At 36.5% G+C, this 14,064-nt stretch overlaps 1 protein-coding gene and 1 non-coding gene across 2 annotated transcripts; both read right to left on the reverse strand.

Moving 5' to 3' along the window:
- Positions 1-3,626: 3,626 nt before the first annotated feature.
- LOC118032827 (wall-associated receptor kinase-like 8) lies at positions 3,627-7,152 on the reverse strand. The gene is made up of 3 exons (XM_035037604.2): positions 6,045-7,152; positions 5,779-5,892; positions 3,627-4,933 (listed from the first exon to the last, which is right to left on the reverse strand). Exons 1-3 carry the CDS (start codon positions 6,955-6,957, stop codon positions 3,717-3,719), a joined length of 2,244 nt encoding a protein of 747 aa, XP_034893495.1. The 5' UTR covers positions 6,958-7,152; the 3' UTR covers positions 3,627-3,716.
- Positions 7,153-12,875: 5,723 nt separating this feature from the next.
- Positions 12,876-13,015, reverse strand: LOC118032828 (small nucleolar RNA Z247). Its single transcript, XR_004684723.1, has one exon. It is a non-coding gene; the product is annotated as a small nucleolar RNA Z247 (small nucleolar RNA).
- Between the last annotated feature and the right edge of the window lie 1,049 nt (positions 13,016-14,064).

Here is a 14,064-nt window from a genome sequence, read left to right on the forward strand (position 1 = left end):
TTTTCAGCCTAGATTTTTCATTTTTTTCCCCCTCAATCCTTAAACACTTTCACCTTTAATCTCTAGCAAGATTTGGTGTTGTAAATCTTCATTATATTAAAAGGTATGTGTTTTTTTCTCTAATTTATTTTTATTTTATTTTATTTTTAGTTGTTTTTATTTTTTGTTGTGTTGGTGTTTTTTTTGTGTTGCAATGTAGATAAAGTTTGAATTTGACACATTATTAAGGTACTGTATATTTCGTTCCTTTTTTTTTTGAATATTTTTTTGAATTTGTTGAATATTTGTTAATTTAATTGTTGAATAATTGAATTTAATTGTTGATTTATTGAATATTTTTTGTTTGTTGTGTTGTTAGAATTTTTATTAGGTAATTTAACTTAGAATTAGTTTAAAGTTTAATTTTTTGAATTTGTTGAATATTTGTTAATTTAATTGTTTGAATAATTGAATTTAATTGTTGAATTTATTGGAATATTTTTTTGTTGTTGTGTTGTTAGAATTGTTATTAGGTAATTTAACTTAGAATTAGTTAAAGTTGAATTTTTTGAATATTTTTTGAATTTTTTGAATTTGTTGAATATTTGTTAATTTAATTGTTGAATAATTGAATTTAATTGTTGGGATTTATTGAATATTTTTTGTTGTTGTGTTGTTAGAATTGTTATTAGGTAATTTAACTTAGAATTAGTTAAAGTTGAATTTTTTGAATATTTTTTGAATTTGGTTGAATATTTGTTAATTTAATTTTGAATAATTGAATTTAATTGTTGGATTTATTGAATATTTTTTGTTGTTGTGTTGTTAGAATTGTTATTAGTTAATTTAACTTAGAATTAGTTAAAGTTGAATTTTTGAATTTTTTTGAAATTTTTTGAATTTGTTGAATTGTAATTGTTAATTTGTTGAAGTATAATTTGTTGCATTTATTGAATTTATTTTTTGTTATATTTTTTATTGTTTTGAATATAATTATTGATTAATTTGTGAATTGTAATTGTTAACGTTGAATTTATCTTAGGATTAATAGTTGAATATGTTGGAATAATTAGTATAGATTGGTTCGATTGGTTGTGGCTATTGTTAATATTTGCAGGTTTGTGGATTTGGTAGTATCCAGTATAGGGGAGGTGCTGCCGATTTTTTTTTAACTTTTGAATTTTATTTTACAATTATTAATATAAAATTGTTTAGATGCGCAAAAATGAAAACAAGAGCTGGTCGTCCAGCCGAATCAAGTTCGTCTAGCAGCGATGATGATGTTTCCTTATAGGTGCCTCTCAAGAAGAGGCACCTACACCACCTGCGCCGTCAACCGATGCTGCCTCTTTCCAGCGATGTTTCACATCGCAGACGCGGCATGCCTTCGAAGCGGAATCAATTTTACCCGCCAGTTTTGAGGCACAGTGAAGGACGATCTTTCAATGTAAGTTTGTTAATGTTTTAGTTTTTTTTTATATAAAAAAACAAATTTAAACATAATTTATGAAGTAATCACAAATTAATTTCATTTCTTTTCAGGTTCACAAACATTGAGGCCGCCCGATTAATATCATCGGGCGTTTAAAGCGTCGATGGAGATTCCATTGTTTTCAATGGAGTCAGATATCCAGACATCCTGAATGGATGCCTCAAATCAATGCATGGTTTCGTAGATTTGAGGTTCGTGTTAATACATAATTTTCAGCTTATTTCTAATTATAAATTCATGTTTTAATTGTAAATAAATTATTAACATTTTTAAAAAATTATTTTTTTTTATATACAGCATCGATTCTGCTGGGACGATGAACATGACAGTGTTGTGAGGAGGGTGTGGGAAAATCACGCGGCAATTAGGTAACATCGAAAACAATACGACTTTTTTTTTACATAATTATTTATGTTTTTGAAATGTAATTTTTTCGTGCGTGAATTAGGTTGCGTGATTTTTGAGTATGACGGCCCAGAAAAAAGCAAAAAAAAACAGCGAGGGATAAGGGGTTACAAGGCTGGGAACGATGTTGCGGTTTGGAGGGATTTCAAACCAATATACATCCCGGAAGATATATGGCCGCACTATCTTCAGCACGTGACGTCTGAGCGGTTCACTCGACGCTCACAGTCCGGTGCCGGCAACCGGAATCGGCAAATTCATGGCTTCGGTTACAACGCACACCGGCGGCTCCGTTCCGTTTGCTGCACATGCGAAACGGATGGTAAAGATTAATTTAAATGAAATATATCGTTCAATTAATTTGTTGTTAATACATTTTTTTTCATTATATATAGGCTACGTCTCTTGGACGTGAGCCGAGCCCTATGGAGCTGTTTGTGGAGACGCACGTGCGGAGTCATGACCGCCAAAAGGGGACGCAACAGTTCGTTGACAACCGTGCTCAACAGTTTGTGGTGTGTTTGTTTAACCATTTTATTTTGTAAGTTATTATTATGTTTATTGAATTGAATATGATTTTTTTTTTCAGGAGACCTATAATAATCGGTTGAGGGAGAGATACGGGGATGATCCTTCGACCCATCCGGAATTCGATCCGGATTTGTGGATGGAGGCTGGATTGTCAGGTGGACCCGATAAAAATCGGGTTTACGGGCTCTCCAACACTACCGCTGCCAAGTTGCGGTCGACCGGTACTGCTTCAACCGGTGGGAGCTCCCAATCTGTATCGAGCTCCCAATCTAAGTAGTTTGTGGCCTTGCAGCAAAGGTGCGACCACCTATCAGAGGCGTACACACAACTCAAAGAAGAGCAAATATTGGCGAACGAACAACACAGATTGGCGGACGAACAACGCAGAGCAGAGTCTGAACAACAAAGAGCGGCCTATGAAGAGCTTCGTCAAATGGTCATGAACATGACACAAGGCGGAACATGTGCGCCTAATCCTTTTTGGCCGCCTAACCCCCACCCTCCTCCTCCTCCTCCTCCTCCACCTTTATATTAATTGTTTTTTTTTAAACACATTCATTTTGTAATGAATATTATTTAACTTTGAGTTTTTGTTGCTTAATATAAATTTTATTTGCATAATTGGTTTGTATTACTATTAATTTATATTATTTTTTCTAAATAATTAAAAAAAAAAAATTACACAGGGAATTTACCGACGGAATAAATCCGTCGGCATTGGACAGTGTCTGAGGTATGCCATCCCATCACCGACATACTCACCGACGGACATACTCCGTCGGTATAAAAATACCGACGAATTTACAGACGGATTTATTCGGTCGGTATGAAATATCACCGACACTTTTGCCGACGGAGTTACTCCGTCGGTATTTAAATAACACCGACGAAATGTATTCCGTCGGTATATTCCAAGCGGGAAACTTTTTTTTTTTAGCGTGCACCGGCCGTCGGTAAAACCGTCAGTAAATGTGTTTTTTTTATTACCGACGGATATAGCGACGGAATGTGGAATCACTGACAAAAGGTATTCCGACGGAAGTATTCCGTCGGTAATATAGTCGGTAAATAATTTACCGACGAACGTTCTGTCACACACCGACGGAATATGTCCGTCGGTAAAACTGTGAAATCTTGTAGTGAAATATTTCCGTCGGTAAAATCCCTCGGAAATTTATCGACGGAAATATTCCCTCGGTATTTCCGTTTGTATTTATTGATTTTCTGGTAGTGAATACAACGAGAAAATCTTAAAATTGTCTAAAACTCATGCAAATCAAATGAACATAAATGCCATGGATGTACTTAATCACCATGTTTCGTGAGAAATCAATGCTTGGACATCCAAAGATGGAGCCGTGCCATTTCTAAAATCGCCAATTGTTACTGAAGTAGGAGTCCCAGCAATTTCCCATGCGTTGGGAACTCCATCCCTGATGTTTTCAAGTTCTTTACTACTTTGTTGTGCATGAAGAGCTCCTTTTGACAGCCCAATCTGCTCCAACTCTATCGCGACTTCTCTCATTGTTGGCCGTTTCCTTCCATTCAAGTTCAAGCATCTTCTTGCAAGCTTAGCGACTGCGATAACTTCTTCGTCACGGTCCTGCCCCATAAGTCGTTCGTCAAGAATATCAAATATCTTGTTCTCTTCCATCAAAAGAATAAAATGAGTGGCTAAACTTCTCCTGTCTTCCGGCCTTTCATAAGAAATTGGTTTTTGCCCACTCAAGAGCTCTGCAAGAACAACACCAAAACTGTAGACGTCACTTTTTCCGGTAAACTGGCTAGACTGGAAGTACTCTGGGTCCAAGTATCCAAAAGTGCCTTGAACATGAGTGGTTAGATGAGTTTGATCAATGGCGATCGATCTTGAAGTTCCGAAATCTGATACTTTTGCTCTGAACTTCTCATCTAACATTATATTTGTAGACTTGATATCACGGTGATAAATCGGAATGCAGGCTGCGGAATGAAGATAAGAAAGTGCCCTAGCAACTTCAGTAGCAATCCTTAGTCGCATTTCCCATGAAAACTCGAACTCCTCCTTCTGGTCATGAATATACTCAAAGAGATTTCCATTGGGAATGAATTCATAGACTAGCAGAGGAACCTCCGTCTCTAAACAACAACCTAGCAACTTGACCACATTTCTATGATTGACTTGTGAAAGGATGACGACCTCATTGATAAATTCTTCCAACTTTTCTTCATCCACCATTTTGGATTTTTTGATAGCAACGATCATTCCATCTGCTAGCATTCCTTTATAAACAGTTCCTTGGCCACCTTGACCAAGTATTCTATTATCATTAAAACGATCGGTTGCCTTTTCCAGCTCCTTGGAAGTAAATATTTTTGTTTTCTGAATGCTTCCATCACTTGAGGATAATTGTTGCTGCAGCAATAAACCACCATTTCGTTTGAAGAACTTCTTCTTCAGTTCAATGTTCTTCTTTTTTTTTACAAGTTTATATAACCGCCAAATACCAACAAGCAGCAGCAACAATCCAGTGGCCGCACCTAGAACTGCCATTGCTCGCAAGGGAAAATAAAATAAAATTGTTAGATACATATATTATTATTGAACAACAATCTATGTCAACAAGGTGGTTAAATCTTTTGTGGGTTGAGGTAACCTTCTACTGCATATTTTTTTATGTACTTTTTTTTTTTTAAAAAAAAATTCTCATATGTTATTGTATATTCATATGTTTTTCCTTATATATCCTTTCATTATTTTGAACAAAAAAGCCACAACAACCTCCCAAAGAAAATTTAATTTTAAAAAGCCTAAAACAATTACAAAAGCATGGAAAGCCTCACATGAATAAAAAACAAATAAAATTTTTATGAGTTACCATTTTTAAAAAATTAAAAATTCAAAATTGAACCAAAAAAAAACTTACTTGAATAATATAAAAAAAACATTCATGTCAACAAAGCCTTACAACTAGAAATTATATCTATGGCAACAAAATAAGTTTCACATGGTATGGATTTTTAAAAAATTTTATGAGTTACCATTTTTTTTTAAAAAAAATATCTATGTTTTATTGAGGTCTTAGGGGTATTTTCATCGAAACAGTAACAAAAGAGTATATAAGAGAAAATATCTATATATCCGTGCATACGAAGACTGAAAATTTTCTTAAAATGAATATTTTTTTTAAAAAAATAACACATGGAAGAATAAATCCAATACATAAAGATAAATAAATCAATTAACCTAATTTTTTAATTAACATACCACTTTTCTTAATTTTTTATGCCCACAAATAAAATCAATAGTTTTTTTACAAATAGTTTTTTTCTTCTTCAAGTGCAAATGGAGAACTTTCCAAGTCAAAAAGAATTAAGAGACAGGAACTTACTCAAGAAAGTGATCTTAGCTTTGTCAAGCTCGCACTTGTACAGCCCCGGCACATTCACACATTTTGTCATCCCCGAACACCAATTTACCCCGGGAATTTTGCACTCATCGGTATCTGATTCAGGAAATCCAATGAGTGAGTATATTCATGTGATTGCCTTGTGATTGGAGCCATTGAAAAGTACTAGAGTGATATTGCATGGTGAATTTATCCATTATAGATAAAAAAAAATAGATAAAATCACATTAAGCGTGTTCGAATCATACCAGTGCATCCATCAGGAAGATACGGATTGCCTTCATAGCCATCGTTGCACCAACAAGTAATTGAATTGGAATACAATGTTACTGTTCTCAAACCCCACCCACCAGAAGTACTTGAGTTCACAGGGGGGTAGCAATACATTGCATCAGAATTCTTTGCATCATAATACAATGTTACACCTTCAGGGATGTCAGTACCATAATACATAACCCAATCCAGGATTACTGGAACATATTGCATATAATATTGCACCTCCTCGGGACCTGATATATTGTTCCGGAACCATGCTCTCTCTACTATAAAAGCTACCTTGCATTGATTGCTGCCTTGATCATTAGGATCCTCGGGACTTGATATATTGTTCCCCAAGCTCGCGCTGAACACCTGGAGACTCGAGGGAATTCTGGTCTGGCAGCAATTGTTACCACAACAGTAGCTATTTTCTTTACCTTCTGTACTAGAACTGCAAGTTGACGTGCACCCAACAATTTCTGGCTCAATTTGGTTCAATAAAGCACGATTGTCGCAGCCCATTGCGATGAATGTATTTGAGTAAGAGAAGGCGAAAGGACTTCCAGTCATATTAATGGATATGTTGGCACCTCTACCAGAACAGCCGGAGGAAATTATTGGACTGTTTACTCGAACCGTACTGTCCTCTAATGAAATCTCCAAGACCTCCATGTTGATTCTGCTTAAGAAAGCCCTGCTGGGAGAATACGCAGTTGTTTTGTTGCAATCAACTGAGAACCAGTCATTCTTGTAACAACCTGTTCCTATTCCAAATGGAAAAGGGATGCTAATGTTTCCACAAGTCTCTGTACAATTAGGCTTCGCCATAAGTGATGATACAGTTGCTATTTCAGGGACTAGAAATAGCAGGAAAAAAATTAGAGGGACACTACGAGGAATCATGGCTTCCCTTCTATTGCAGATTTAGATGCTGCTGGAGATCAATAATGGAAGGGGAGAGAGAGAGAGAGGGGGAAGATCTTTCTTTGCTCGCTATATTTGTAAGGAAAAAAAATACTAATTGAGACAGAGAAGACTGCCTTAAGAGAGTAAAGACAATGAAAAGTTCTCAAATCATTTGAAGCAAATTCAATGAAAAGTTCTCTATCAATCTATCTATATATATAAAATGGTGGCCTTCCATTTTTTTAATTCGAGTATTCGTAGGATTTAGAGCTAGGATGTTTCTTCCCAACTTCCAAGCTTTGATTAATAATGTATAAATTCCACAAGACTATAAATTAATTTCTCAAATGAGTGATGGTGACTTTCGTCTAACCAATTCAAAGACGATTAGTCCAAAACTAAAGAGAATAGCGTGTAGACGACGATTAAATCATTTTTTTTTATAGAAAATCTATATCATGGAGAAACTTAACCGAAATTTCCAACGTGAAATCTCAAACTTAAGTTATTGGGCTTAGTGTTTCTGTGTGGACCCTAATCCTCATATTTTTCTCTCCTCCTTTATTACAGCAGAAGTTGACATCGAACGACATTATTCTATGACAAAATTAATTTAAAAACTATTGACTTGCAAAATCAGCATAATTCACACCCTCATGATAAAGCATATTACATGTTTATATGTTTAATTCACATCAAAATAGTAACAACAGAAACAACAGAGACAACAGGAAAAGAAAAACAGAGACACACATGTGTTTAATTTATAGCGATTCAGCAAACTTTATTTTTATTATACAATAACAGTAACAACAGGAAAAATAATCCCATTACTCCATTGTTATGCCTTCTTAAATCACCATGTTTTATCACATGAGATGATGGAGTGCGGCCACTGTCAAAATCACCCGTATCCCAGTCATTGCTTGCATCATTCATGACGTTTTTTTTTTCCCTTCATATTTTACAGTTTTGTTGAATATTTGGCTCTTTTTGAGACAGTCCAATTATCCCATTCAAGGTCGACTTTTCCCATTCAAATTCAAGCATCTTTTTGCAATATCAGCAACAAAGATAACTTCTGCGTTTTGATAGCACTCCTTAACTCTAACATCAAGAATATCAAAGAGTTTATTATCTTCCATCAACATAATCAGATGCATGGCTAGACTTCTACTTTCTGTTAAGGACTTGCACAAAATTGAAAGATCTGCTGTGACGTTTCTAATGCAGCCGAAAGAGGCCGCATGCATCGATATAGCGCCACGGTCTCATCCTGCAACCGCTGCCAAGTTACCCCGCCTGTCTTTTTTGGTCCCTGGTTTTTTTAAAAAACAATTGATCTCTCGAGCCTTAATTAATTGTTAATTTTACATCAATGAAACTGTTTTTTTTTTTTTTCGCAAAACAGAGTATCAAATACTTTTCCTCAACATTATGGGATCCCATATAAAAGGAAAAAAATCAAGGGATCTAAAAAAACAAAAAGAGCTAAATCTCTTCCATGATTATGCAATTTAGTCCTTGATGTTTGCAAGAAAAGAGGCTCAACACTTGTCTAGTGTTCAAATCCAGTCCCAATAGCTTTAATATTTTTGAATTCAATTCAATTTCGTTTTATTTTTCTAAATGGAGCATCAACCAAGATTCAGTTTAATTTCCTGACGTCGTGAGCATCCAACACTAAGCCCTTTTAGGTTATACAACTCTATATTACAGAGAAACATGTAGGGAAGAATATGATATTGTTCTAAAAAATCTGATATTCCATAATTTGATGGGAAAAAATAACACAATGATTGACATGCATGTGAAATATATATATATTTCACATGCATGTCAATCACACAAGGAACTTTCCATTCAAACAAATAATTTATTCAATTAAACAAAATTCCAGCAAGTCTGTCCTACACGGGAGCTCTATGCTTAGGCAAATTCAGTCTCACTACTAAAAGAACTTCAATCACAATTAATCTCCACATTCATGTAAAGTAGAATTCATAATATTTCTTGAGATTTATATCATTAATTTATTTTTACATAATTAACATATATTAAAAGGTCTTGACATTTCTATAGAAAAGTGAAATAATCAATTGTGTATATCAGAATTACAATAATACTTTGATATTCTTCCCTCTGTACATATCCTGATATTTATATAATTACATAAATAGCTTCTAACGTAAATCTAGTTACAGCTGGTAACATCTGTTAATTTTGAATGCATAACAATCATATCTTCTGCTGCTGCTTTCACGGAGGATTAGTTGCTGATCTTCATCCTTAATTCCAAATCATTTATCTGCTGCTGCTTTCACGAAGGATGTATTGTCGTTGCTGCATTCACGGGTTCAGTATCTTCATCCTTGATCTCAGTAACCATGACCTGATCTTCTACACGCCCCCTCAATCTGGAGGGTAGTTCACGAACATGCAGATTGCGTTGAACTTCTCTGAATTTAAGTGGTGGTAAAGGTTTGGTAAGGGCATCTGCCAACTGGTTTTTGCTGGAGATAAACTGAACCACAAGTTCTTTGTTGTAAACCTGATCGCGGACAAAATGAACATCAATTTTGATGTGTTTGGTTCTTGCATGAAATTTAGGATTGGACGTGAGGTAAGTTGCACCAATATTATCACACCACAAAGTGGGGCAATGCTGCGGAGGCAATCCAAGTTCACAAAGTATGGACTTAAACCACATGAGTTCTGCAGTAGCATTGGCAATGGCTTTGTACTCCGCTTCTGTGCTACTACGTGCTACTGTAGGCTGTTGTTTGCAACTCCAAGAGATTAAATTGGAGCCCATGAAAATACAGTAAGCACCAACTGATCTGCGATCATCTCTGTCGGTGGCCCAGTCTGAATCAGAGAATGCCTGCAAGTTGAAATTATCACTGCTGGTGATGAACAAACCTGTTGAAATAGAATGTTTGAGGTAGCGAAGGATACGCTTGACAGCCAGCCAATGAGTGTCCAGAGGATTGTGCATAAACTTGCTAACTTTATGAACAACAAATGCTAGATCAGGTCTTGTAAAAGCCAAATATTGCATACTGCCTACTATACTGCGATACAAGCTAATATCTTCAAATGGAGTACCATCAGTAGAAGTTAGTCGACAGTTGGAAGCCATAGGACTAGTGCATGGTTTGGCATTCTCCATTTTGCTTCTTTTAAGCAAATCAGCAATATATTTTCGTTGAGTCAAGTAGAGGCCATCTGTGCACCAAAGTGTTTCAACGCCAAGAAAATAGGAGAGATTACCCAAGTCTTTGACAACAAAGGTGTCTTGTAGAGATTGAATGATTGTGTTGATGACAGATGCATTTGAGCCAGTAATTAGTATATCATCAACATAGATAAGAATGTAAATCACCAAATTAACTTGTTGTAGCACGAAGAGAGATGTATCTGCCTTACTTTCACTGAACCCCAGAGACAGAAGCTTGTTGGACAGCTTGGAGAACCAAGAGCGGGGAGCTTGGCGTAAACCATAAAGTGATTTGTGCAGTTTGCACACATGGTTGGGATACTGAGGATGAACATAACCTTGTGGTTGAATCATAAAAACATTTTCATGTAGATCACCATGTAAGAAAGCTTTTTGCACATCCAGTTGCTTGATTTTCCACTTATACGTGACTGCAATAGAAATGACTAACCGGATGGTGGCATGTTTGATGACGGGACTGTATGTCTCAGAAAAATCAACCCCCTCTTGTTGGTGAAAACCTTTAGCTACTAAACGAGCCTTATAACGCTCAATAGCTCCATCCGCTTTCCGTTTGATTTTGTAAATCCATCGGCATCCAACAATATTTGCATGTGTGGGAGGTGAGACCAAGGACCAGGTTCCATTGTGAAGTAATGCTGAAAATTCTTGATTCATAGCCTCTCGCCAATGCACAGATTTGGAGGCTTGACTGTATGATGTTGGTTCTGCTGCTGTAGGAACAAGTGCTGTTAATGCTTTCGGTAAAGGATAACGGATGAAAGCATCACTGGATTGTTTAGGCCGATGAATATTATTTTTGGATCTTGTGACCATAGAGTGTACATTAGGAGCAACAGTCACTGGATCAACATGTGGAACCGTAGATGTAGTTGACGACACAGGCTGAGAGAGAGCTGATGCTGGTGCTGTAGATTGTGCTGGAGGTAGAGCGTGATCTGTATCTGCAGGAATCAACATTAGAGGTGCATGTGGTGTGCATGTAGGAACATGGTTAGATTGCAAATCGGTGGGACATGAAAATTATGGCACAACAATTGTGGGAGGAAGAGAAGCAGATGAGGAAGGAGAGTTTTTATTACTCACGGAGGCAATGTTTTGTGAGTAAGGGAACAGTGTTTCATCGAATATAACATGACGAGAAATATAGATTTTACCCGTAGAGAGATCTAGACACTTGTACCCTTGATGACAAAGACTGTAGCCGATGAAGATGCAGGTTTTGGATCTGAAATTGAGTTTATGTCTATTATAGGGTCTTAAGTTGGGCCAGCAAGCACAACCAAACACACGCAGGAAACGATAATCAGGGACCTTATTATGAAGAATTTCAAAGGGAGATTTGTGGTGTAAAACAGGTGTTGGAAGTCGGTTTATGATATAGGTAGCAGTTTGAAACGCATCTTCCCAATATATCATAGGCAAATGTGAATGAGCTAACAAGCTCAAACCAACTTCGACAATGTGTCGATGTTTGCGTTCAATAGATCCATTTTGTTGATGAGTGTGTGGGCAAGCTAGACGATGATTAATCCCATTTTGGTGAAAATACTTGTTTAGTCGGCGATACTCCCCACCCCAGTCTGATTGAATGGCTTTTATTTTTCTATCAAATTGCTTTTCAACATATGTCTGAAAATTTAAAAAGACACTTTCAACATCAGATTTAAGTTGAATAGGAAATAACCAAAGAAACTTGGAATAATCATCAAGAAAGCTAACATAATATTTAGCACCGGTTGTGGAAGACACTGATGCAGGTCCCCACACATCGGTGAAAATTAAATCCAAAGGGTGCAGTGAAATAGACGTAGAATTTTTGAAAGGTAAATCATGGCTTTTTGCCATTTGACATTCGGGGCACACAACATGTGTTTTATTTTTCGTGACAGGAAAAGAAAGTAGGGATAAAACTTGATTGACAACTGGAGCAGAGGCATGGCCAAGTCTACGATGCCACTCATAGGAACGAACACAAGAAAGAGCTTGAGGAAGACTGGAATTATTGGTGAACTGATAGAGTCCATCATGAAGATAGCCTCGATGAAGGACATTCCCCAAGTAATCCTTCACAAGAAAATAATAGGAGTGAAATTCAAAATACACGTTATTGTCAACACAAAATTGATGTACTGACAGTAAATTTTTATGTATTTCAGGAACAAGAAGAACGTTATTAAGAACAAAGGTGGAAGAGGGAGTGAAAATTTTGGAAGTCCCAATTTTTGAGATTTGCAAACCTTGGCCATTTCCAACTTGCACACTGTCTGCACCATCATAGTCGGATTTCTGAAGGGTTAAATTATTAGCATCATTGGTAAAATGATGTGTGGCTCCTGTATCTGCATGCCATGCAGGGTCCATGTATGATTGATCATTTCTTCGCAGAGTGTTACGCATAGCAACCAGGCCATGTTTGGTTGGCAGAGGAGTTGCTTCCTGGTAAGACAAATCAAAACGAAAATAGCATTTCTTGGCAGAGTGTCCAATCTTACCACATATCTGGCAAACAGCAGTCGGTTGATCATTAGTCTTGTTTCTGTAATTGTAACCACCACGATTAGTACGCCCCCTGTCACGAAAATTACCACGCCTTGGAGAGTTGTTCTGTCGATATGCAATATGGGCAGAAGGTTGCTGGATGACAGGGGTGAGTTGATGTCTTGACAGGCGAGCTTCAGAGGTCAGTAGTAGAGAATAAATTTCCTCAAGTGTAATGCTATCAGTCCGTGCTGATATGGAGGCCACAAAACTATCATATTCATGGCCGAGTCCTGCAAGAATATATGTTAGAATATCATCATGATTCAGCGGTTGTCCAGCAACAGCTAGTTCATCAGTGAGCCTTTTTATATGATGAAAGTAATCAGTGGCTGTCATGTTTCCTTTTGTTGCAGTTGCAAGTTGTGTGCGGATTTGTAAAATGCGCGCACGAGATCGAGAGGAGAAAGTATCCTCTAATGCATTCCATACAGTCTTGGAAGTTGTATAAGAGACAACTTGAGCAAGAATTGGCTCAGATAAAGAAGTCATAAGAGTGCTGAGGATGAGATTATCCTGACGAACCCATTGAGAGTAGGCTGGGTTCAGACGTTCAGTGACAACAGAAGTTTCAGGGTGAGTGACAAAGATGAATTTTGGTGGTTTGGGAATGCATCCATCTATATAACCGAAGAGATCTTGTCCTCTAAAATATGGTATAAGTTGTGCTTTCCAGAGAAGGAAGTTGTCATGGTTGAGTTTGACAGTAGCAACGGAAGGCATGGAGATGACAGAAGAATGAGTTGAGGTTGCAGAAGAATTTGAGGAAGACATTTAGACGTTAGTCTTTTGGGGCTCTGATACCATATAGAAAAGTGAAATAATCAATTGTGTATATCAGAATTACAATAATACTTTGATATTCTTCCTTCTGTACATATCCTGATATTTATATAATTACATAAATAGCTTCTAACATAAATCTAGTTACAGCTTGTAACATCTGTTAATTTTGAATGCATAACAATCATATCTTCTGCTGCTGCTTTCACGGAGGATTAGTTGCTGATCTTCATCCTTAATTCCAAATCATTTATCTGCTGCTGCTTTCACGGAGGATGTATTGTCGTTGCTGCATTCACGGGTTCAGTATCTTCATCCTTGATCTCAGTATCTTCATCCTTGATCTCAGTATCTTCATCCTTGATCTCAGTAACCATGACCTGATCTTCTACAATTTCATTGTAGCAATTAACAATGAAATGATTTGGCCTTTTACAATCTGGTCCTCAAAGATTTTTTTTTTTTTGCAATTCCATCCTCTAATATTAGGTTTAATAGATATTAGACTTTATAATTTGTTTTGATTTATATTTTATGGG

The sequence above is a fragment of the Populus alba genome, chromosome 1 (assembly GCF_005239225.2).
Source record: "Populus alba chromosome 1, ASM523922v2, whole genome shotgun sequence".
Taxonomy (NCBI): domain Eukaryota; kingdom Viridiplantae; phylum Streptophyta; class Magnoliopsida; order Malpighiales; family Salicaceae; genus Populus; species Populus alba.

Coding starts and splice junctions, on each gene's coding strand:
- LOC118032827 (XM_035037604.2), bottom strand. CDS start 6,957: ATGATTCCTCGTAGTGTCCCTCTAATTTTTTTCCTGCTATTTCTAGTC. Junction 5,893..6,044: donor TCTTCCTGATGGATGCACTG/GTATGATTCGAA, acceptor TTCCTGAATCAG/ATACCGATGAGTGCAAAATT. Junction 4,934..5,778: donor AGCTAAGATCACTTTCTTGA/GTAAGTTCCTGT, acceptor GAGCAATGGCAG/TTCTAGGTGCGGCCACTGGA.